Genomic DNA, 21,385 nt, shown 5'->3' on the forward strand with positions numbered 1-21,385 from the left:
ACCAGGCCTCAGGGGGAATTTGGAGCCTGTGCCCCCCACCCTCCACCCTATGCTGTTGGGTGCAATCAGAGAAAATGGAGAGGAGAGAGGGAGCTGCACACACATGCAAGGAAGCTTGGGCAGATCCCATTAGACCTGCCCTACCCACAGCAGCATGGAGAGGGCAGAAGGGAAGGGCACTCCACTCCATGCCTGAACCCTGGAAAGCCTGGGAGCTTGGCCTCTCAGGACACAGGAAGGGAGTGGCCCCACCCCACAAAAGAGCACAGCCTCAGTGTCCTTTCCCCAGTGACAGCTAGGGCCTGATCCTCCCCTGCATTGTGAGCTGGGACAGTCAAGGAGTTCGGGGAAGAATCCATCACCCCAGCACCACCAGCAGTGCTCTCAGCTTCCTCCCCTCCCCCCACCCCAGAATGCAGCCTCTGTGAACCCCCCAACCTGGTACTCTGGTGCCTCTGGCTTCAGCTGCCCTCCTGGACCCCAGAAATGAGGGTATTGCTCAGTAACCCCTCCTTGCCTTCTGGGAGTAGTTGGGAATGGTGGGATGAGTTTCTCCATCTCTCTTCCGTTCCCACCCCACCTTCCTGCCCAGCATGGTGTGTGGTGGTGGTGGGTGGGGGCAGGCAGCTCTTTCCCCAAGCCACAGCCTGGCCCTTTGTTGGGGGAAAAGTGGGTTGGCCGGTGGGGAGGAGCTCCTTTCCCCACTGGCTCTCAATTCCCCAGCAACTCCAGTCACTGCTACAAGCTGCTTTTCAGATGCAAATTACCCAGTGCTTCCCTCCCCCCACCCTACCTCCTTTCTCACTCAAGTGCTTCACGTCTCAATCAGCACAAAAAAGTGATGTGTTTAAGACAGCCCTGTCTCACCAGCTACCCAGATTCAAAAGGAATTATTCAGTTTTAATTAGACAATTGGATTCCTCCAAGTGCCAAACTTTCAGGGGCTGGAACCGGGGAGCTGCAGCCTACACTCCGTGGAGGAGTCCTGATCTCTCTCCCTCGCCCCCACCCCACCCTCCCACTCTGGCTCTGTGCCTCCAAAAGCCCTGCTGAAGAGTAGGATGTAAGGCAGAAGACTTGGTGGATAATCTACAACCCCTCTTAGGACTTTGAGGCTCTTCCTTATAGGAGAAATGTAACCAGACATGAGTTAACAGTAAGCACAGCTATCGCAACTGTGTCATGGTTATTTTTTTAAGAGATAGAATTAAGAAAATTGAAGGGCATTTACTTAGGAAAGAAGGTATACCTGCCCCCCCTCTCGCCCCCCAGTCCCAAGACAGAGCTTTTTCTGGAGAAGGCAGGGGATTTTTAGAATTTTTTTTTTTGCCGCCAATGTTATTGCTGGCGCACAGTGCCTCCGCGACCCCACCGCTCCTGCAGCTATTTCCCCCCCTTTTCTCTAGATTTGAGGTAAGAGAGGTAGAGAAAGCAAGACACCGCAAAAACTCCCTCACCCCCACCGACGCTGTGGCTGGTATATGGTAACCTACACCCCACCTGGTGCTTTCAAATTTATAACCTATCCTAGTCCCACCCCCTTCGTCATCTGTGATTGGTCAGGTTGTATCGCACTGCTCTTTCTCTGTTGTGATTGGCTCTCCTGGCACAGCAGCTGAGCGGCCTCTAGAATCACCTACTGGTTGGCTTGGCTTTTCAGGTGATCTCATCTACAGGTGTGCAGCAGGCCGCTGGTATCTCTTAAGCAAATCCTAACACCTGAGTACACTTCTCCCCTTACTTTCTCTCTAACAAAGAGAATGGGACCCCAGCTGCCCTCCTCAGACCAGCTGTCCTGTGTTTAATTTTCTGAGCTCACTCCACTCAGCTGGGACCTAGGGTGACTACACCTTCCAGGTCCTTCCCTGGAGAGAGGATGGCAAGTGCTGTGTTCACAGCTCTGTGGGTGCTTGGTGGGGAGAGAGAGCATAAGCTCACCGAGTCTCTCTCTGATTTTTTTTTTTTTAAACATTATATGAGAGCAACCAGAGCACTGCTCAGCCCTGGCATGGAGCAGTGCTGGGGATTGAACCTGGGTCCTGTGGTATGCAAGCCCTGGACTCTAATAGTCCCATATTCAAATAAACATCACACTGCGGTTAGGCCTTCAACAGATGGATGGCGGGGACACAGTTCAATTCATAGCAACAAATTTTTAAAAAACTTTTTTTTTTTTTTAGTGCAGTGGGGGGCCAGGCTCCAACCTGGACTTAGCAAAACAGCAAACTATCCAAGTGAGCTATTCTGTGGGCCTAACATCTTGCACCAGGGCTGCTGGTAGTTCAGCCTTCAGGAGCACCTGGATGCCAATAAGTACACACACTTGGCGCTCACTAATTTCTCCCTGCTTGAGACCCCTGACTCAGAACTTCTGCAGGACAGGGTGAGCTCTGCTGGCAAGGAGGTGAAAGTGGAGAGTGGAGGCTGGTGTGTTTCACTACCTCACATCAAAATGCTTGTTCCAACAACGGACTTTTAAAAGAAAGAAATGTTATCTGATTTCCTTGGTGCATGCTGTAACTATGAGGATATTTGCTTGAGCTATACCTTTAGTTAACTGATTCCTTTATTTTTCTTAGAAAGAGAGGGAGATGGGGAGAGAGGGAGACACAGAGAGAAGGAAAGGTCCTGGCAGCAGTGCTCCACTGTTTGTGAAGCTTTCCTCTGGTTGGTATTTCCACGTGGTGACTGGGAGACTCAAACCTGGGTCCTCATGTTTGGTAAAGTGGTTTCTACCAGGTGAGCTACCTCCTGGCTATCTCCCTAGTCAATTGCTTAATTTCAGAAAGAACAAGAAATGTGTGCTTTCCTAGTGATCCAGGTGCCAGCTTTTATGTGGGCTCAGCCTTCTCCACCTGCATGGCTCAGAGATCCATGGGCCTTACTTGGCTTCTCTAGAACTTTCTCCCCCACCGCAACACACCCACACAGGCCAAAGCTCTGAGCTGGAAGGGGAAGCTTGAGGTACAGGGCAATGGCAGGGATTGGGCCCCAGGTGCCCCTGGAGTGAAGAGGCCCCACTCTCGCTATTTCCTATGCCGGTGTAGAGGGGTTGAGTAGCAGGAGCAGAAGCAAAGGAGAAGAGCCAGGGCTGGAGAAGGGACAGGGAAGGCGGGGGCCTGAGGACACACCAGTGGAGCCACAAGAGGTGGCTGTGCTTTGTCCATTCTAACACACACACACACACACACACACACACACACACACACACACACACACACACACACACACTATCTGTGAAATCAGGGTGCAGTCTGTGTACACTGCCTTTGAGCTGTGTCATGGCTTGATGGCATTTATCCCTCTCCTAGTGGATTATAAAGCCAGGATGCCTCTCACACTGTCTCCTGCTTTAGAGCCCAGCAGGCATGGCTGCTATGAGGGGCTCTGGCAGGGAGCCTGGGGGAGTTGGGCCTTCCCTGGGCTGCCCCTCCCCAAGGCTCACTCACTTTCCTCCTGCCTTTTCTGCATCAGATGCCCCTGCTCTGGCCCCAAGGCCTTGTCTCCCTTCCTGTCAGCCCCCAACTCCCAAGGATGAGCCTTTGGACAAGCCATTGTGTCTAGGGTTGATACACAACCCTTTGAAGCCTCATCTTTGTGTGCAAGTGCTTGATTATTCTTGGTAATTCCTTTCTCTGTTTCCATTCTTCTCCTCCTCCTCCTCCTTCATGACTTTTAAAAATATTTTATTTATTTATTTATTTGGGCAGAGACAGAGAAATTGAGAGGGGAGTGGGGAGATAGGGAGAGAGACAGAGAGACACCTGCAGCACTGCTTCACCACTTGCAAAGCTTTCCCCCTACAGGTAGGGGCCAGGGGCTTGAACCTGGGTCCTTGTGCACTGTAACTTGTGCACTCAACCAGGTGTGTCACCATCTGGCCACTCTGGTTTGCTTCTTAAAGTTAATGTTCCTTGAAGGCTCCCCTGTGCTGGCTATTCAAGCACCATCTCAGTTAACCACATAGCACTGATTGCTGCCCCAACTTTGCAGGAAAAAAAAAAAATTTTTTTTGCATGAGGCCCAGGAGGTGATACAGTGGATAAAGCACTGGACTCAAGCATGGGTTCCCGAGTTTGATCCTGGGTGTCATGTGTTTCCTATCTCTCTCTCTCTCTCTTCTCTCTCAGTCAATAAATAAACCTTTTAAATATTTTATGCACAAATATAAAATAAATCAGAACAAATATTTTGCCAAAGTAAAAAACAAACCAGCTGACCACCACCTCACCGAGTGAGGCAGGAGGTGGAGCTGGGATCTGAGCCCAGGTTTTGGGGTCTTTGGGCTATATGCTGCTACCTCCCCTGCTAGGGTTCCACCTCTGGGGCTGGAGGATGGGGGTGTTCAGTGAGAGCTGACCCTGTGGCCCCTGTGAGGGGAGGAAAGGCATTAGTTTCCAGAAGAAGGGACTAGGGAAGTCAAATTGGCCCAGGTGTTAACAGGATTTGAGACACATTAATGCTCCTGACATTGTCCCAGCCTTTCCATAACACAAACATATGACATTGTGCCAGCGAAAGGCCTCAAGAGAGAGCAGGGGAACGCAGAAAGGCTGGAGTGAAGAGTCGGGTGCACGCGGCCTCACCCTGTCTTGATGGTGTAGCCTGACACACTGTGCTCACATCTGCTGTCCACATTCTATCTGCAGCTGTCCAGTCCCAGCTGCAGGTCATCCCCTCCCGCCCCTCTACCCCAGCTGCCCACATACCTCTCCCCTCTGACTTCTGATCATCAATTATAGTCGGTGCAGTGAGGCCACAAGCACTTGGTCCCCGGATCCTGGAAGTGGGACCCAGGTCCATGTTCTTGGTGACAGCACACTTCCCCGGGACAGCCGAAAGCCTCTGCTGATGACAGAGGACAGAGACCTGACCTATCGCCCTAACCCAGAAGAACCCACAGGGCTCCTATGGGGCCACCCAGGCCTTTGCTGCGGTGGCACAGGGCCCCCATCCCTGGGCTCAGTCTGCTGCCCACAAGTCCCTGCAGGGCCCTCTTAAAGTGCCCCCAGTTCAGTCTCATTGAAGCAGGAACGCTTGTAGGCAGGAAAGCCCACTGCCTTCCAGACACGCAATGCTTTAGGCTCAACCAACACGGCCTGACAAGCTTATTGCTGCCTGCTGCCGCCTCTCCATCCTGCCTCTGAGCTCCTCAGCTAACTCTCCACACCCCAACTCTCCCTGTGCCCCCCTAGTCTGCCCTGTGACTGAGTCCCCCGACAGTGACATCCTTACTTGTTACCTGAGGTACAACCTTAAGCTCCTTGCCCCAGGTCTCCTCCCCACCACAGCAGCCAGTGATGGTTCTGGACAACTCAGCCAGCAGATTGTGTGTCCAGCCTTTGGGGGCCCCCAAGCTTTACACGACCAGATCTGTCTGGTCCACGCGTGGCTCCCAGTTGACCCGTCCCCAACCTCCAGGCCTCAGTGAATACCTGCAGGACCCTGTCTCCTCTAAGTCTACTCCCCCCAGGTCCCTCAGCTGGTGTCCTGTCATCCAGCCCAGCCCTGTCCTTCTTGTCCTTCCTTCCTCTGCACACAGGTCCTGGGCTGCCCGGGGAGGTGGCTCCTCAGCAGGGCACAAAACCCTCTCTCTGAAAGGCAACTCTACTTGTGTGCCCCCAAAACCTCCCAATACACACACACACACACACACACACACACACACACACACACACACACACACCACCACCACCACCACCACCACCACCACCACCACCACCACTACCAGCAGCAGCAGCAGCAGCTCTAGGGGCAAGTCTAAGCCCTCAGCTATTCAATTTCCCTGGTGCAACTCCTGCCCCACCCCTCCAGTGATGCTGAGTCTGCCTTTCTCAAACCAACACTACGAATCCACTCTTCCTGGCAGCCGTTTTTCATTTCTATTGGATAAGGCAGAAATTGAGAGGGGAGGGAGAAGAGAGAGAGAGAGACAGAGAGACACCTGCAGACCTGCTTCACTGTGTGTGAAGTGATGCCCCCTTCAGGAGCTTGAACCAGAATCCTAGTGCAGGTCCTTGCACTTGATACTATGTGCACTTAACCCGCTGCGCCACTGTCCGGCCCCTTCTATTCACTTTTCTACACAGGTTAGTGCTGGGTCGGTCAAGCCATTGTTTAGGCTGCAGGCATACTTTTTCACTCTTCTGTTACAGGACTTTGTCCCACCACACCCATCAACACTCTGAGAACCTCCACCACCACCTCCACAACCCTTGCTCCTCCTCTGGCTACCTAAGTTAGAATGAGAGTTGAATTTGCTCTGGTTTGGTCTGTCCCTTTGCTTTATTTTTTAATACCCCAAATGTGTGTGAGAGCCTTTCTCTTTCTCACTTACAGCTTGAGTCTCTTTCTAGCCTCCATCAGGGCACAGGAGCTCTCTGGCTCTGTCTCCTTCTAGGTCTAGATAATTTGGCCTGGAGCCTGACCTTGGTGATTCCCACATGCCCTTCAGGTGTCTGTTGAACTTCATTTTTGCTGGAAAGCCTTCTTTCAATCATTTGGGATTCTTAAACTATTCCATACATACAGACACACACACACACACACACACACACACAACATTCCACTCATCTCTTTGATTGCTTGATCATCTGGCTATTGTCTCTTTAGTGTGGGAGCTGGACAACCATGCATCTATTCTGTTGCTGTCCTTGCTTTTAACAATGCACAGAACAATGCTCAATACATATTTATAGAACCCCAAAAGGAGTGAAAGCAGATTTCTGTTCCCACCACTGGGAACTGGAACCCTCTCGAACTTGTCAAGTAAGTGTGTGGAGTCTTGGACTGCGCACTTGATAAAGGTTTATGTGGGATAAATGATGTGCTCTTTTCAAGCTCGTCTACTTTGCTACACTTCAGAAGATTACACTTCCCCGTTTGTTCTGCCACCTGGAAGAACACACAAATAGCATTAGGAACCTGTGGCCGCAAGACAGCCAGTGCTGGTTGTGCTCTCTCTCCTTCTCTCTCTCTGTCTCTCAGGTGTGGGAGGTTGGCTGGGGCTTCAAGCCCTTGTGGGGGAGGGGGTGCTCATCCCAAGAGCCTCCTGCTCACCCACTGTGTCCCTCTCTCCCGGCCAGAGCCCGGCCCCCCAGTGGCCCCGCCGCCCCAATGGATCCACTGAACCTGTCCTGGTACGATGACGACCTGGAGAGCCGGAACTGGAGCCGGTCCCTCAATGGGTCAGAGGGCCGGGGCGACAGGCCCCAGTACAACTACTACGCCATGCTGCTCACGCTGCTCATCTTCGTCATCGTCTTCGGTAACGTGCTGGTGTGCATGGCCGTGTCCCGTGAGAAGGCGCTGCAGACCACCACCAACTACCTGATCGTGAGCCTGGCGGTGGCTGACCTGCTGGTGGCCACACTGGTCATGCCCTGGGTGGTCTATCTGGAGGTAGGTCTCCGCACCTCTGGCTCTGGCACCCCCTGCAGGAGGGACTGGCAATTGTATGCTGCCTCTTCCTCCCTCCCCTCTGGGCTTGTTCCTCTGCCCCATGAACTGGGGAGATGCTCTCCTGGACTGTCCAATTAATTGCGGACAAGTGCATCTTGGGAGCCAGTCTCCCTCATGTCAGCATTGTTCCCTGAGGTTCTCCCTGATGTCCCAGGCAGCTGGCCTCACTAATCTCACCAAGTTCAACCCAAAGATTGGAAGTGGGAGTGGTGGATGAGGAGCCTCAGAAAGGGAAGTCTTGGTGCTTCTAACCCCAGGGTCATCTTTTCTCTCTGTCCACTCTGAAAATGGGGGGTTGCAGTTCAGTGCTCCCTTCTCCTTTCCTCTGTTCCCTGTCTGTTCTAGCACTTGTGTCTGGCACCTCCAGGTTGAGGCCCCTGGGAGCTGTGCTGAACCCCCTTTTTTCTCGGGAAGGACCTGCTAATCACCCAGCAGCCCTCCCCCAAATAGTGAGTAGGCAGCCCCAAGAGCATCAGACACCCGCAGACACCCCCAAACCCTCATGCCGACTGTGGGAGTGGGAGTACTAGTCCTCTCATATTACAGAAGAGGAAGCAGTAGCTTCGAGAAGCTGCATGTATCCAGCAGGTCCCACAGCAAAGGGGGAACCCCCGGTAGAGAAGTTGCTAAGCATGGATCCCCTTCCCAGCTCCCTAAGTGCTGGTGTTCTCCCCAAGACTTCCATCCAAATCAGGGTCGGGGGCTGAGATATTCCTCAGAGGGTCAAGCACCCACCTTGCTATGCCTAGAGCCCTTGCTTTGAGCCCTGGCACTGATTGGGGGCACCATGGATGGTGGAGCAGTGCTGTGGTATCTCTTTTTCTCTCTCTCCTTTATCTCTCTCTCTCTGAGGGAACAGCTTCAGGACACCAACCCAATCCAAGGTGGAGTATGGATCAGGCAGTCATGGTCCCCTAAAGGGAGGCTCTGTCTATACCAGGGGAACCCCACCACTCCCCTTCATCTCACTCCCCAGGCATCTTGTTCCTGGCCACCTGCAAACAGGCTCAGGGACTCTGAGGGGGACATGGGGCAGACTTGGGTGGGTCCCAAAGAGCATCGAAGGAGACAGCACCACACAAGGGGCGTCCTGTCTCCCAGGGAAGCTTCTGTTCCTTCCACACATGACACATCAGCCTTAGTGCCTCCAACTACCAGATGTAAGTGGCAAGGGCTGGCCTGATGCATGGAGTGCAGGCTCACCCTGCCGCCGTGAGGTGACACTCGGGGCTGGCCCTGCCTTACTCTCGCTACTGGCAGGTAGCTGCCTGACCCCTCTTCTCCTCAGTTGGGAGGGGCCCAGTGCAGCTTGGGTGAGGCTGCTTTGAACCTGCAGGGTCCAGGGTCAATCTGTTGTGTGTGCATGAGAGAGAGAGAGAGAGAGAGAGAGAGAGCTTGCATTTATGTATGAGGGAGTGTGTGCACAATGGGCCATGTGTATGGGAGGAAGGCATAGACTGTGTTTATAGTGTCTTTGTGTGTGTAAGGGGCTATGAGTATTGGGGTGCACAAAGAAACATAGGACGGTCCTGCCAGCCCCTTCACTTCAGCACCCCATCCCAGGTCTGGTGTTCCCTGGGCTCTGGCCCCAGTGCCCACCTCTCATTCTCCAACAAGGAGCAGAGACTCCTGCCCTGCTTTACGGCATTGACGTCTCCATCAGTGCTCACACAGGCTGATCAGCCAATGCTGGCCACTGAAGGGCTGGGTCAGGGCAGGGTGGGGCTGAGAGCCCAGACCCTATGCTTGGAGGAGGCCAAGCATCGTCACTGGTGGGTGGGGCTCACAGGGTGACTGAGTGAAGGTTCAAGGTCAAGGCTCTGGGCAGAAACCAGCCGTCTCTCCTCTAGCACAGAATGCAGCACAGAGTGGTCAGTGTCCCGGAAGGACCTCAGCAACTCACAAGCACCACACTAGAGCAGTGCCTCCCGTCTCCCCAGACCCTAGTGAGGCCTGACCTGTACCGGGAGGGTGAGCCCCAGGACCTCAGCCAGTTTCCCCTTCTGCTGTCCACTCAGCATCCACGTTGTCCTCAGGTGGTGGGCGAATGGAAGTTCAGCAGGATCCACTGTGACATCTTTGTCACCCTGGACGTCATGATGTGCACAGCCAGCATCTTGAACCTGTGCGCCATCAGCATTGACAGGTGAGCCCAGACACTGGCCACGCCCTGTACCTGGGTCTGTGTGTGTGTGTGTCCATCCAGAGCCCCTAAGAGAGGCCCTTCCTCTATGGACAGCGACCCCAACCCTCAGCAGAGCTGGGCAGGAGAGAACAGAACTCCATTCTGGCAGAAGACTTCCTTCTACCTCCTCCTGTATATGTGACCGTGGTCACCACTGGAAAGTTCTCTTGATTCCTGCCTGCCCGCCTGAGGCTGCCATGTCTGGCCAGGCAATTTGTATCCAGAACAAGGTGTGTGGAGGCCAAGGGTCCCAGACTGTGGTCACCTTGAAACACTGTGCCCTTGGCATCTTTGACTGGTTTGCACAATGTACCCTGGGACACCCCAAGAGGCCCCAGTCCCACTCCCCTCACAGTGTTCTTGGAAGATGAGCTGAGCTCACAGTGAGAGGTGCTGGCAGAGAAACAGGAGGCATCCTCAGTGGGCAGTTTCAAAGGTGGACACAGGACAGGAACCCATCCCCCACCTCCCTATCCCTAAAACTCAAGGGGGAAGCTGGAGATTCGAATAGATAGAGTGCAAGGCCAGATAGAGGCAGGTCATTTCATCCTTGACATCTCAGTCAGGGACAGGAGGGCTGATTTAGGGGAACAAGCAGGCTTGGGGCAATGGAGCGGCTGGCCATCACCCAGCAGTGGGGCGTCTCTGGTGTGTGTGTGGGGGGCAAGGGGCGAGGAGTTCCCAGGCCAGCATCCTGACTCACTATTTCACTGATCCTGCAGGTACACAGCCGTGGCCATGCCCATGCTCTACAACACACGCTACAGCTCCAAGCGCCGCGTCACCGTGATGATCGCCATCGTCTGGGTCCTGTCTTTCACCATCTCCTGCCCGATGCTCTTTGGCCTCAATAACACAGGTGAGGCCGGCGCCTGTCTGCCAGGGGGCGCCTCAGCCTCAGGGCCCTGCCCCTCCTCCTGCGCCACCTGGGAGGGAGGCACCTGCCCCTCAGGACCACCCCTGACAGCAGAATCTGTGCGATGAAAGAGGCTGCAGCCTGGGCCCAAGACACCCAGACCAGACCTGAGCAGGGAAACTGGGGGAAAGGAGCAGGGAGGAACTGCCCCATGGGGCTGACGTCCAGGGAGGCAGTTCTGAGCCTAGATGGAGGCTCAGTGCTGCCCACGTGGGGCATGAGTCATCGGGGATCCCTCTGGGGACAGGATGCAGCGAAGCTGTGAACATCTTCTGAGGTACAAAATCGGACATTTGTGGGGACTGCAAGATGCAGGAATGGGGTTGGGCATGTTCTGCTTACCCTGGGAAGGTTTTGGGGTATAGAACAGACCTCTGCTGACCTGGGACAGCACTTGGGGACATGGTGGCACACAGCAAGGCAGGCAGACAAACAGGACCCAGCTCGCTTGCTGCTAATGAACATTGAGAGGTGGCAGGTCTCCCCAACGAAAGAGAAAATGTATCATGGGTTGTGGAGACAGCACAATGGGTAAGCAAAATGATCCTCATGTCTGAGGCTCCAAGGTCCCAGGTTCAATCCCCAGCACCACCATAATAAGCCAAAGCTGAGCAGTGCTCTGGGCTCTCTCTACTTTTCTCATTAAAATAAGTAAGTTTTTTTTTTTTTAAAGATAATAGATAACTCTTTTAAAAATATTTATTTTTAAACTTTATTTTATATGATAGAACAGAGAGAAGTTGAGAAGGAGGGGGCAATAGAGAAAGAGAGAGAGAGACACCTGCAGCACTATTTCACTGATCCTGAAGCTACCCCCTTGCAGGTGGGGACCAGGAACTTAAACCCAGGTAGTTGTGCATAGTAATACATGCACTTAACCTGGTGCTCCACCACCCCTCCTGCCCCCTTCTTTTTATTTAAAAAAAAAATTAGGTAGGTAGATGGCAGAAGACAGACAGATAGGTAGATAACTAGCTAGAAATAAACATTCACAGCTCAGAAGCTTCCCTCAGTGGCTGGGGGCTGGGCTTGAACCCGGGTGGCAGGCATGGCAAAGCAGCGCACTACCTGAGTGAATTGTTCTGCTGGCTCAGGGCTTTGTTGTTCTTCTTCAATACTTATCTTCTGTCATCTTCCCCCCCAAACACGCTTGATGGAAGCGGTGCAGAAGCAGGCGGGCATTGAGGGGAGTGTTCGGACATGCACTTGCTGACAGTCCCCGTTTGCAAGCTCACTTACACCCCCAGCCAGAGTCCCTGTGGGGTGGCAGCTCAGTTCCTGGGAAGGGGGGTGAGGTCTCCAGTGGAGGGGGGGGGCGGCTCCCTGACTCCTCTGACGCTCCCTGCCGGGATCCTCCTCCCCATCCCCCCACCCCACCCCCAGACCAGAATGAGTGCATCATCGCCAACCCCGCCTTTGTGGTCTACTCCTCCATCGTGTCCTTCTACGTGCCCTTCATCGTGACGCTGCTGGTCTACATCAAGATCTACATCGTGCTGCGCAGGCGCCGCAAGCGGGTGAACACCAAACGCAGCAGCCGAGCCTTCAGGGCCAACCTCAAGGCCCCGCTCAAGGTCTCGAGGCCCTGCCCGCCCACCTTGACCTGGGGGAGGGCTGTGCTGGGGCAGATGTCGCAGGTTCAGACTTCAGCCAGGTACATGTGAGGGGCGGGCAGACACCAGTGAGAACTCTGTGGCCAAGACGCTCTGCTGGGGCATCTTCGTCTGAATGGGGCAGCTCCTGGCACCTGCCTGGCTCCTGTGTTCATTCTGGCACCTCTGTCCCCCTCGTCCTCCCTGACGCCTCCACCCTTGCCACGCACCCCTCCCTCCTCTCTTACTCTCTGTAATGTCTCCCCTCCCTCCACCCTTCTCCCCACTGCATCTTGGAGCATCTTGCCTCTGCTCAGCGCTCCAGGAGGAAGATGAGTGGGTATGGGAGGGAGGGATAGGCGTTTGGGTGTGAGAGACAGCAGAATCGAAGCTTGACACCACCAAGATTTTTTTTTTTTTTTCTGTTCTGAGTGAACCTGGGCAAGTTGCTTAATGTCTTTGAGCCTCCGTTTCCTCATCTGTGAGATGGGCATCACCACACTGACCTCACAGGGTGCTCCTGAGGATACCACATGACAGGGTCAGGGGCCTGGCATCCCAGGAAAGCAGGGCTATGTCCCTCGTCCCGCCCACCTCTTGCCACAGTCCTGACCCTCTCCCGTGCCTCAGCGGCCTCCTTGGGCTCCTGCCCTTGCAGTCTGGGGTTTTGCCCATCGTCGTGACCCGTGTGCTGGCTCACTCCACAGGGCAACTGCACCCACCCCGAGGACTTGAAACTCTGCACCGTTCTCATGAAGTCTAATGGGAGTTTCCCAGTGAACAGGCGGAGAGTGGTAAGTGCTCGGGGCAGGGACCAGAGCCCGGGCTTCTGCCCCACCTACTGAGACCCTTGCCCCCTAGCCCCTCTGCTCACCACACACTCCTGTTGGCAGGCACCGGGCAAGGCAGTTCCACCCTGCCAGGCAAAGGGACTGTGGCTGAAAACAGCTGGGAGAGTGGACTTGGCCATGCTGGCCTAATACAAATACTAAGACCTCAATACAGTGGTTGATTAAAAATCAATCAAAATGAAATTAATAGGGGCTAGGTGGTGGCCCACTTGGGTGAGCCCATGTGTTAACACAACAAGAACCTGGGTTCAAGTCCCCACTCCCCACCTGCAAAGGGGAAGCTTCACAAGCAGTGAAGCAGTGCTGCAGGTGTCTCTCCTTCCCTACCTCCCCATTCCACATCAGTTTCTCTTGTTTCTATCCAATAAAGAAATAGAATATTTAAAAAATGAAATTAAGGTAAATGCAAGATCAGTGACTGCTACACTTGATTGTCACTGAAAGGCCGAGAAGCGGCCATCACAGTGGCCATCGCCATTCACTAAGCCCGTCCATCCCGGGAGGTCCCCATCCTCACAGCCACCCTGTGAAGCAAGGCTTATTCCCTGACTGAGCTTCATCTTGTGGATGAGGAAACGGAGGCTGCGCGCAGTTAGGGAGCTCCTGAGAATTCACCTGCAGTCTTCCAACCCCGGACTTGGAAGCATAGCACTGCCTTGTGACAAGGTCTCTGGTGGGGAGGCTGAGAGCTGGAACCAGAGCAGTGTGCCCCAGGGTGCCGAATCTCATGGTCTCTCAGCTCACCCCAGAAAGGGGACCAGGGTCCAAGCTTCAGGTGTCCCCTTCCTAGATGAGCCATGAGCCCTAGACAGGGAACCCACATCCAAGACCCAGGAAGTGGGGCACTCCCATGCACCCACACTTTCAGGGAAGGACTCCCAGGAGCTGCTGAGGGGATGGGTGCCAACTCAGGACTGGGGGGTCAGTACCCACCACCACCACCTGGGCCACATCTGAGAAACTTGGGCCCCTGAAGAAGAGTGCAGAGGGCTGGGAGTGCGGCCACAGCAGGTCCAGCAGAGAGGCCTCTGTCCTCTGCCTCTTAGCATCAGGAAGAACAGGAGAGCCTGGGGGCAAACCTTGGGTGGGGGGGCCCATCAGTAATTTCTCCCTGGCAGCCAGTGTGACACCCGGTACTGTGCTGATAGTCAGCAATCAGGAAGGGGGGCTCAGCTGGTGAGAGAGCCGCTGGGAGGCTGTGGCATTGCTGAGTTTGTATCTGCCTTGCTCTGAGAAACTGACTTGAGATGACCCAGCATGGTTCTGCCTAGCCACTAGAGACGGCCCTCTCTGGTTTTTGCAGGAGTCTCCAGAGAGGACTGAGGCGGGGAGGAGGGGGCACCAGATTGGTGAGGTCAGGAGAGGTCAGCCGAGGTCACGTGGGCCAGGGGAGGCCAAGTGAGGCATGAATGGTCACATGGGCCAGGTGAGGCTTGATAAGATAAGGTCAGGAGGACCAGGTGAGGCCAGCCAGGTGAGACTAGGTGAGACCAGGTGAGGCTGTGTGGCTGGCGCCTCAGGACTTGCCTGGTTCTACCCCACAGGAGGCAGCGCGCCGAGCCCAGGAGCTGGAGATGGAGATGCTGTCCAGTACCAGCCCACCCGAGAGGACCCGGTATAGCCCCATCCCGCCCAGCCACCACCAGCTGACCCTCCCTGATCCCTCCCACCATGGCCTCCACAGCACACCCGACAGTCCCGCCAAACCGGAGAAGAACGGGCATGCCAAAGACCATCCCAAGATTGCCAAGATCTTTGAGATCCAGACCATGCCCAACGGCAAAACCCGGACCTCGCTCAAGACCCTGAGCCGCAGGAAGCTCTCCCAGCAGAAGGAGAAGAAAGCCACCCAGATGCTCGCCATCGTCCTCGGTAAGTCACCACTCCTCCAGCCACAGAGGGGAGGACAGAGACAGCTGCTGTGGGTCCCTCTCCCAACGACCCAGGGCTCACCAGCCAGGCAGGCCAGGCCCCGCCTCCTCTGTTAGACCCCTGTTTATAGTGACGCTCACTTGCCCTGTGGCATAGCCAAGGTCTGGACTGAGCCAGGATGCATAAATCTCCATCAGGCAATCTGGCTCCAAAGTGGGGTACCCAGTGTACCCCAGACCCTATGACTATGTGCAAGTTGCTTTACTCTCTGCCTGGGAGAGGACTTCCTTGTTGGGACTGATGTGATAGCAGGTGGTAGCCTCTGGGGGCAGCCTTTCTAACGTGCTCCCCTTGAGAGTACGGTGGCTTTGCTCTTGCTACTGTCTGCCTTCAGAGCATGGGCGTTCGGCTCCCTCACCCTTCCAATCCTGTTATGCCTTCCACACTGCACTTAGCCAATCCCCCTCTCAACTTTGGGGAAGAGACTGTCCTCAAAGAGGACATACGTTTATTTATTTATTGTCATTATTTATTTTTTGCCAGCTAGGGTTTTATCACTTTGGGCTTGGTGCCTGCATGACAAATCTATTCCTCCCAGCTTCCCTTTTCTTTCTTCCTTTCTTTCTTCTCTTTCTTTTTTATTCTTTCTTCCTCTCTCTCTCTTTCTTTCTTCCTTTCTTTCTTTCCTTAGCCTGCCCGCCTACACAGAGCCGCCTCCTGCCCTCCCTTGGGCTGCCCGGATGCTCTCCTTTTCTTCCTCTCTTTCTTTTTCTTTCTTCCTCTCTTTATTTTCTTTCTTTCTCTCTTTCTTTCTTCCTCTCTTTCAATCTTTCTTTTTAAATATAGAGACAGAGATTGAGAGGGAGGGAAGAGAGTGGATGCAGAGAAAGAGATAGATACCCACAGTGCTGCTCTGCCACTCACAAGCATTACCCTTGCATGTGGGAGCCAGTGGCTTGAACTCAGGTCCTCCAGCACGGGAGTGGGTGCTCTCTCTACTGGCTGCGTCACTGTCCGGCCTCTGTATTTTTAAAATATGGCACCAGGGCCTTGTACATACAGTCTCACCTCTAAGCAGCAGCCCACCAGGCTAGGTTTCCCATTCACCACTAGAGACAGAGAGACTGACTGAAAGGAGACACCGTGGCACTGCTCCACCATCCATGGTGGTGCCAGATCTTGCTGGGGTTCAAACCCAGTGCCTCCTGCACAACAAGGCATGTGTTTTATCTAGGGAGCTCTCTCCCAGTCCCAGTCTTTTCACTGCTACCAGCTGAGATGCGATAGTAGACCCATCTGACAGATGGAGCAAACAAGGCTGCTGGAGTTCACTGAAATGAGTGTCAGAGGCGGGCCCAGTGTTCCAGACCCTGTTCTCTTGCTGCCACAGCCCCGTGGTCTTGGTCCCTGTATCAGGGTCCAGGGTCCGGGCCCACCCAGCCCAGGCAGCCCGCTGACCCCACACTCTCCCTCAGGCGTGTTCATCATCTGCTGGCTGCCCTTCTTCATCACCCACATCCTCAACATACACTGTGACTGCAACATCCCACCCGTCCTGTACAGCGCCTTCACGTGGCTGGGCTACGTCAACAGCGCCGTCAACCCCATCATCTACACCACCTTCAACATCGAGTTCCGCAAGGCCTTCCTGAAGATCCTACACTGCTGAGCCTGTCCGCCTGCACGGAGCTGCCTCCTGCCCTTCCCTGGGGCTGCCCAGATGCCCTCCCTCCTGGCAGGGAAGGGAGGGAGGAGAAAGCAGGACAGGGGGCTCAGGAGGACTGGACCTTATCCACGCCCCACAGGCCCTGCAGTGTTAGCTTGGCGCCATGCCCCTCACTGTCTGCACATCCTCGCTCTGCTGGGGGGAGTCAGGCAGGGCGCCCTCATGCTGGACCCCCCTGGCTGGGGGCAACTCACAAAGCCCCTTTCCACTACAGGTTCCCTCTCCTCGGCACCAAAGATGTAGCCACCTTCTCAGATTTGTGGGCTGGGCTGCGGTCATTTGGAGCTGAGTGGGGCATGGCCTGGGGGGGGGGTGGAGGGTGGACAAAGAGGGACAGTCAAGCCCCACAAAGTCCCCACTGGGGAGCCAGAGCAGCTGCTGAGGCCCTGGGCACGAGGCATGGGGGCCCATGTAAATACCAGCTCCCAGGATGGACCCCCAGAGAAGCCCAAGCCAAAAATTGTTGACCCTCTTCCAGACCACAGGAGTCTCTGCTTCTCAGCCAGAATCTGCTTCCCTGAGGGTAGTAGCCCCAGAGGATCTGTGGGAAGGGGCCAGAACCCTGAAACCTGCCTGCTGTCCCACAGACTCCACACTAGAGAAGAGCGGGCTGTCCCTTCCTGCAGCAAATACTACGCCAACAGGAAGGGTGGCCATGATGGTCTGGAGCCTGGAGTGGGGGTGTCTGAGGTTTTGGGGGTTCTGCCTTCTGCCACACTCTTCCACCCACCCCACCCCTACCTCTGCCTCTTCTTGCTCCTGGCCAGTCCCAAGTGGGAGGTTGCCCCTCCCCCCACACACACACACTTTGGCCTGTCCTGGCCCTGCCCCGAGGGATGGGAAGCTGCAGCTTGGGGGTGTCCCCGGGCCCCAGACTCTGTAACATCACACATGTTCCAAACTAATAAAACGTTGACAAGAGTCACCACAAGGCCCTGTCGGGGGAGTACAGATTGCCAGCCTGGCCTCCAGTTAGCTTAGCCCAGGCTCCGGGATCTGTGGTGGGCAGCCAGGAGAGTCTTCTAGAAAGGGCAGGCTGCCCGTGGCTGTAGGGATGGCAGGGCCCTGGGGGAGGGGGCACAGGCTTGGTGTCTCCTCAGCCCCATCTTGGCCTCCCCAGGGCACATGAACTCTAGGCCAGGGCTGGGCTGGCTCTGTCCCTTGCTGTCCTCTGACATGGGAGGGGAGCACATTTCTGCTGCCCCCCCCCCCACACACACACAGAAGGAAGCCAGGTGACCCCTCTTGTCATCCTCCTCCACTTCCTCCTCAGGCCCCTGGTGCCTCTGCAGGACCCACCCTGGCCCTTGATGCCCTAAGCAGAGGGACACCTGCAGAATCGGTGGCCTACCCAGTGCCAGTGCTGCTGGGTCTGTCTTGCACCTGGACGTCTGTCCTCTGGTGCAGGTGGGCAGAGGGAAGCCCTCCCTCCTCTTGGCCTCCTGTCATGACTTCAAACTTTCTGGGTCACGACTTGGTGCTGTTCTCAGCAAACAAAAGTTTGGCTTCTTAAAAATGAACCAGCGGTCCCCCCCCCACCCCCAGAGGGAGGCAGAGTCTCCACCCAGGGAATAACAGCCGTGATGACAAACAAGGTGCTGGCGCCCACGGGCGCGGGCTTTGGGGAGCTGTCAGGGCGTAATTTGCATGCTAAATACAATATTTTTAGCACCAAAGTTGGGAGCACTTCACTTGCCCTGAACACTTAATTATGGACTTTGATCTTCACCCTGAACCTTAATGTGGTGCTCAGCCATGAACACAGGTTCCTGTCCCCGGGAGTACCCTGACCCCAGGAGGGAGGCAGTCTCCTCATCTGGCTTGGGAAGAGGCAAGAGTCCTAACCACTGTTAGGGTGGTCAGACCACTTGGGGGGCTAGAGTCTGACACCTCTTGGCTGCTGCTACCCCTTCTGTAGTACGAACACACACACACACACACACACACACACACACACACACACACACACACACCATTCTGTGGCTGATCGAACCTAAGAGTATATCTTATCACTGAAAGTCTTAGGAGATCATACAAGTGGATACCCTCTGGGAACTAGAAAAGATGACAAAGGGAGAGAGAGAGAGAGAGAGACGGAAGGAGAGGAAGCAGCAAAGGATAGAGGAAGGAAGGAACAAAAAGGAGAGGAAGGGAGGAGAGAAGGAAAGGAGAGGGGAGAGAAACTGCACCCAGAGCCCTTTCTGTAGCCCTGACTGGGAGAAGAGGGGAAGAGGGCAGGCAGGGGCGGGAGGCGGGCCGGGAAAGTTGCCCACAGCTGTCAGGCAGCTTTGAGTCTCAGCCCTGACAGCAGATTGACAGCTCGAGTGGGCAGGGGGAGGGCTGGGCTCCGCCCCCTCCCCCCTCATTGCCTCGGGGCAAAGGAACAGGAGGTGTGGGACCCAGAACACTGAGTGGGAAGGGGGTGGGGGTTTGGGCTGTCTCCCCCAGGGCCCAGACGATGGCCCCCTCACCCTGACCAGGGCTGGCTCTGGGGCTGGGGGCAGGTTTCCTGTCACTGCTTCCACAGTTCCCTTCAGAGGCCATTCATCCGCCTCCCCCAGCAGGTGGAGTCTGCGCCTGGCCCTCCCCAGGCCCTGAGGGAGCCTCCCCGTCACCGGCCCCAGCTCAGCTGTCCACACGTGACTGCACCTTTCAGAGCATCAGGCGCCTGTTCTTGTCCTAATGGGGCCTGGAAGAGCCCCAGGCAGCACGAGATGGGGACCTGGCCTGGGAAGGAGAGGCCCAGCCATGTATCATTTCTTCTGTCCATCCGCCAGCCCATGGCTTACTCAGGGAAATGTACTGAGCAGCTTCTGTTCTCTGGACCCAAGCCAGGGGCAGGAAAGGAAATAAATGCACAGAAGTGGACATGGCCGCTGCCTCTGCTGAGCTGGCCATTCAGTGGGGTATGGGCTCAGAGCTGGCAGTAACAGCACAGCAGTGAAAACATCCCCTGCTCCACCCTGACAGCCTGGCAGGGCATGGACACATGATCAGAGGGATGCTGCAGTCCTAATGTGCAGAGGCCTCAGACAAGTTGGAAGGGAATCATTGAGGGTGAGACTGACAGTGGCGGGAAGAAGTACCCCTGGTGTCTCGGAACTGGAGCCTTTTAGTGGTGTACAATCAGGGACACTGAGGGCTGAACAGATTAGGGGTCATTACCAGGATCCTACACCATCCTGTCTCAAGTACTGCACAACCCTCCCCTGGCCTGCCCGCAGGTCCGGGACACAGAGGGTATCCGTGGTGTTAGTGCCCATCCGTGCAGGGGCAAAGATGGGGAGGGTGTACCCATATGATCTGGTGTCCTCATAAGCCCCAGGGGTACACCTGGGTGACCCTACAGATGAGCAGTCTCTCCTACAGGGAGGATGGTGGCCCAAGTGGCAGGGCCTGGCCCTTATGACTGTATGTGTCATCCTGCCCACTCTATGATAGATAGATCGACCGATTGACTGATAGATAGAACCCACCTGGGAGCACATTTTTAGCATGCCACCCTCAGGGTGCCTGACTACCCTGACAGCTAGTTGGATGCCAGAGAAGATGGGGTGGCAGGAATGGAGCAAGGAAGGGCAGATGCAGTGGGGTTCACCAGTGAGAGTTCAGAACCAGGCGTGCATGTGCCAGAGGGACCTCTCCTGCCCCCCTCACTACACCAGGTTCCGGGGGTTCAGAGGACGCAGGTGGAGAGAGAGCAGATCATCTATCTCTGCAGAGGGAACTTCAGCTAATTTTGTGGTTCTGACTTAGTGGGGTTGCTGGGCACAGTGGGTGGGGGGCACCTGGGAAGAACAGCTTAGCCTCCTTCCCACCAGCTCTGATGCTTGGCTAACAAGGTAAGTGGGGCTGCTGAGCAGATCTGCAGGGGACTCAGGTTCAGAACTGGGGAAATCGAGAGCCCTGACCTGCCCTCGGCCCCAGGTCCCCCGTCCAGGCCTTCCCGGTCCTCCCTCTTCCTCCCTGCTGCTTCCACTGCCTGCTGCCCCCAGCTCAGCTGCAGGCCTTAAGGGGCTCCATGTTGTCTCCACAGCCACTGAATTCTGGATCCAGCTCCCCAGGCTCCTGAGAGAACCTGGAAGCGGGCACCCCCTGCTGGCAGACTCCCCTCACCTGCTAGCTCAGCTTAGCTCCCACGGCCTCTGGGTCTAGCCTCACCCAAACTGAGTCCTGGTGTCTAGTTCACGAGAACTTACGGAGAAACAGCGAGAGGACAGAACCCCGTGTGCTGAGAGCTCACTTTGACCCACAAGGCATCTGACTTATTTACAACAAGCCAGCGAGATAAGCCGAGTCCTGTTAGCTGATGGAACAGGGCTAAAAACCATCATAACGACCCAAGGCCACACAACTGGAGGACATAACAGCCATTACATCCACCCTGAGCCCCCTTGGACCCCAGTCAGCTCAGGGACTAATGGGGGAGGAGGAGGAAGAAGAGGAAGGGTACGGGCTGGCTGTGTGTGCACCTACCTACAATTCATGTCTTGACATGAAGTTGGGTCCTCAGCTGCACCAGGCACAGTGCAAATGCTCAGCAGTCTGTCAGGCTGAACCCACTGGAGAGGTGCCCATGTAGAAGGTTTCCCTTACACTGAACAGCCATGGAGCGCCTCGATGGGCCTGCGTCTCAGTTTGCGAGGAGAGCCTGCAGAAGCCCACAGTCGAGGCCCGGGCTGGGCAGAATTAGTGGAAATTGGCCACTGCCAGTTCTCGGGGAAGTGCTGGGAGGAGGCAGGAGTCTCCAGGAACTAGTTTTAGACTCCAGGGTCATCAGAG

The 21,385-nt window shown here is 55.3% G+C and overlaps 1 protein-coding gene across 2 annotated transcripts in view; it reads left to right on the plus strand.

Annotated features, from left to right (window-relative positions):
- DRD2 (dopamine receptor D2) overlaps window positions 1-17,524 on the plus strand; it is a 50,767-nt gene extending 33,243 nt beyond the window's left edge. The window contains exons 2-8 of one of the 2 annotated variants that reach the window (XM_060180043.1): window positions 7,086-7,401; window positions 9,498-9,607; window positions 10,369-10,505; window positions 11,946-12,136; window positions 12,862-12,948; window positions 14,550-14,877; window positions 16,353-17,524. In XM_060180043.1, the coding sequence (XP_060036026.1) occupies window positions 7,117-7,401; window positions 9,498-9,607; window positions 10,369-10,505; window positions 11,946-12,136; window positions 12,862-12,948; window positions 14,550-14,877; window positions 16,353-16,546 (1,332 nt within the window). In that variant the 5' untranslated portion in view covers window positions 7,086-7,116 and the 3' untranslated portion in view covers window positions 16,547-17,524. The remainder of the gene's footprint in view (window positions 1-7,085; window positions 7,402-9,497; window positions 9,608-10,368; window positions 10,506-11,945; window positions 12,137-12,861; window positions 12,949-14,549; window positions 14,878-16,352) is intronic. The other variant, XM_060180044.1, reaches the window with a different exon arrangement.
- The last annotated feature ends 3,861 nt before the right edge of the window (window positions 17,525-21,385 follow it).

This window comes from Erinaceus europaeus, chromosome 20, assembly GCF_950295315.1.
Source record: "Erinaceus europaeus chromosome 20, mEriEur2.1, whole genome shotgun sequence".
Classification (NCBI taxonomy): domain Eukaryota; kingdom Metazoa; phylum Chordata; class Mammalia; order Eulipotyphla; family Erinaceidae; genus Erinaceus; species Erinaceus europaeus.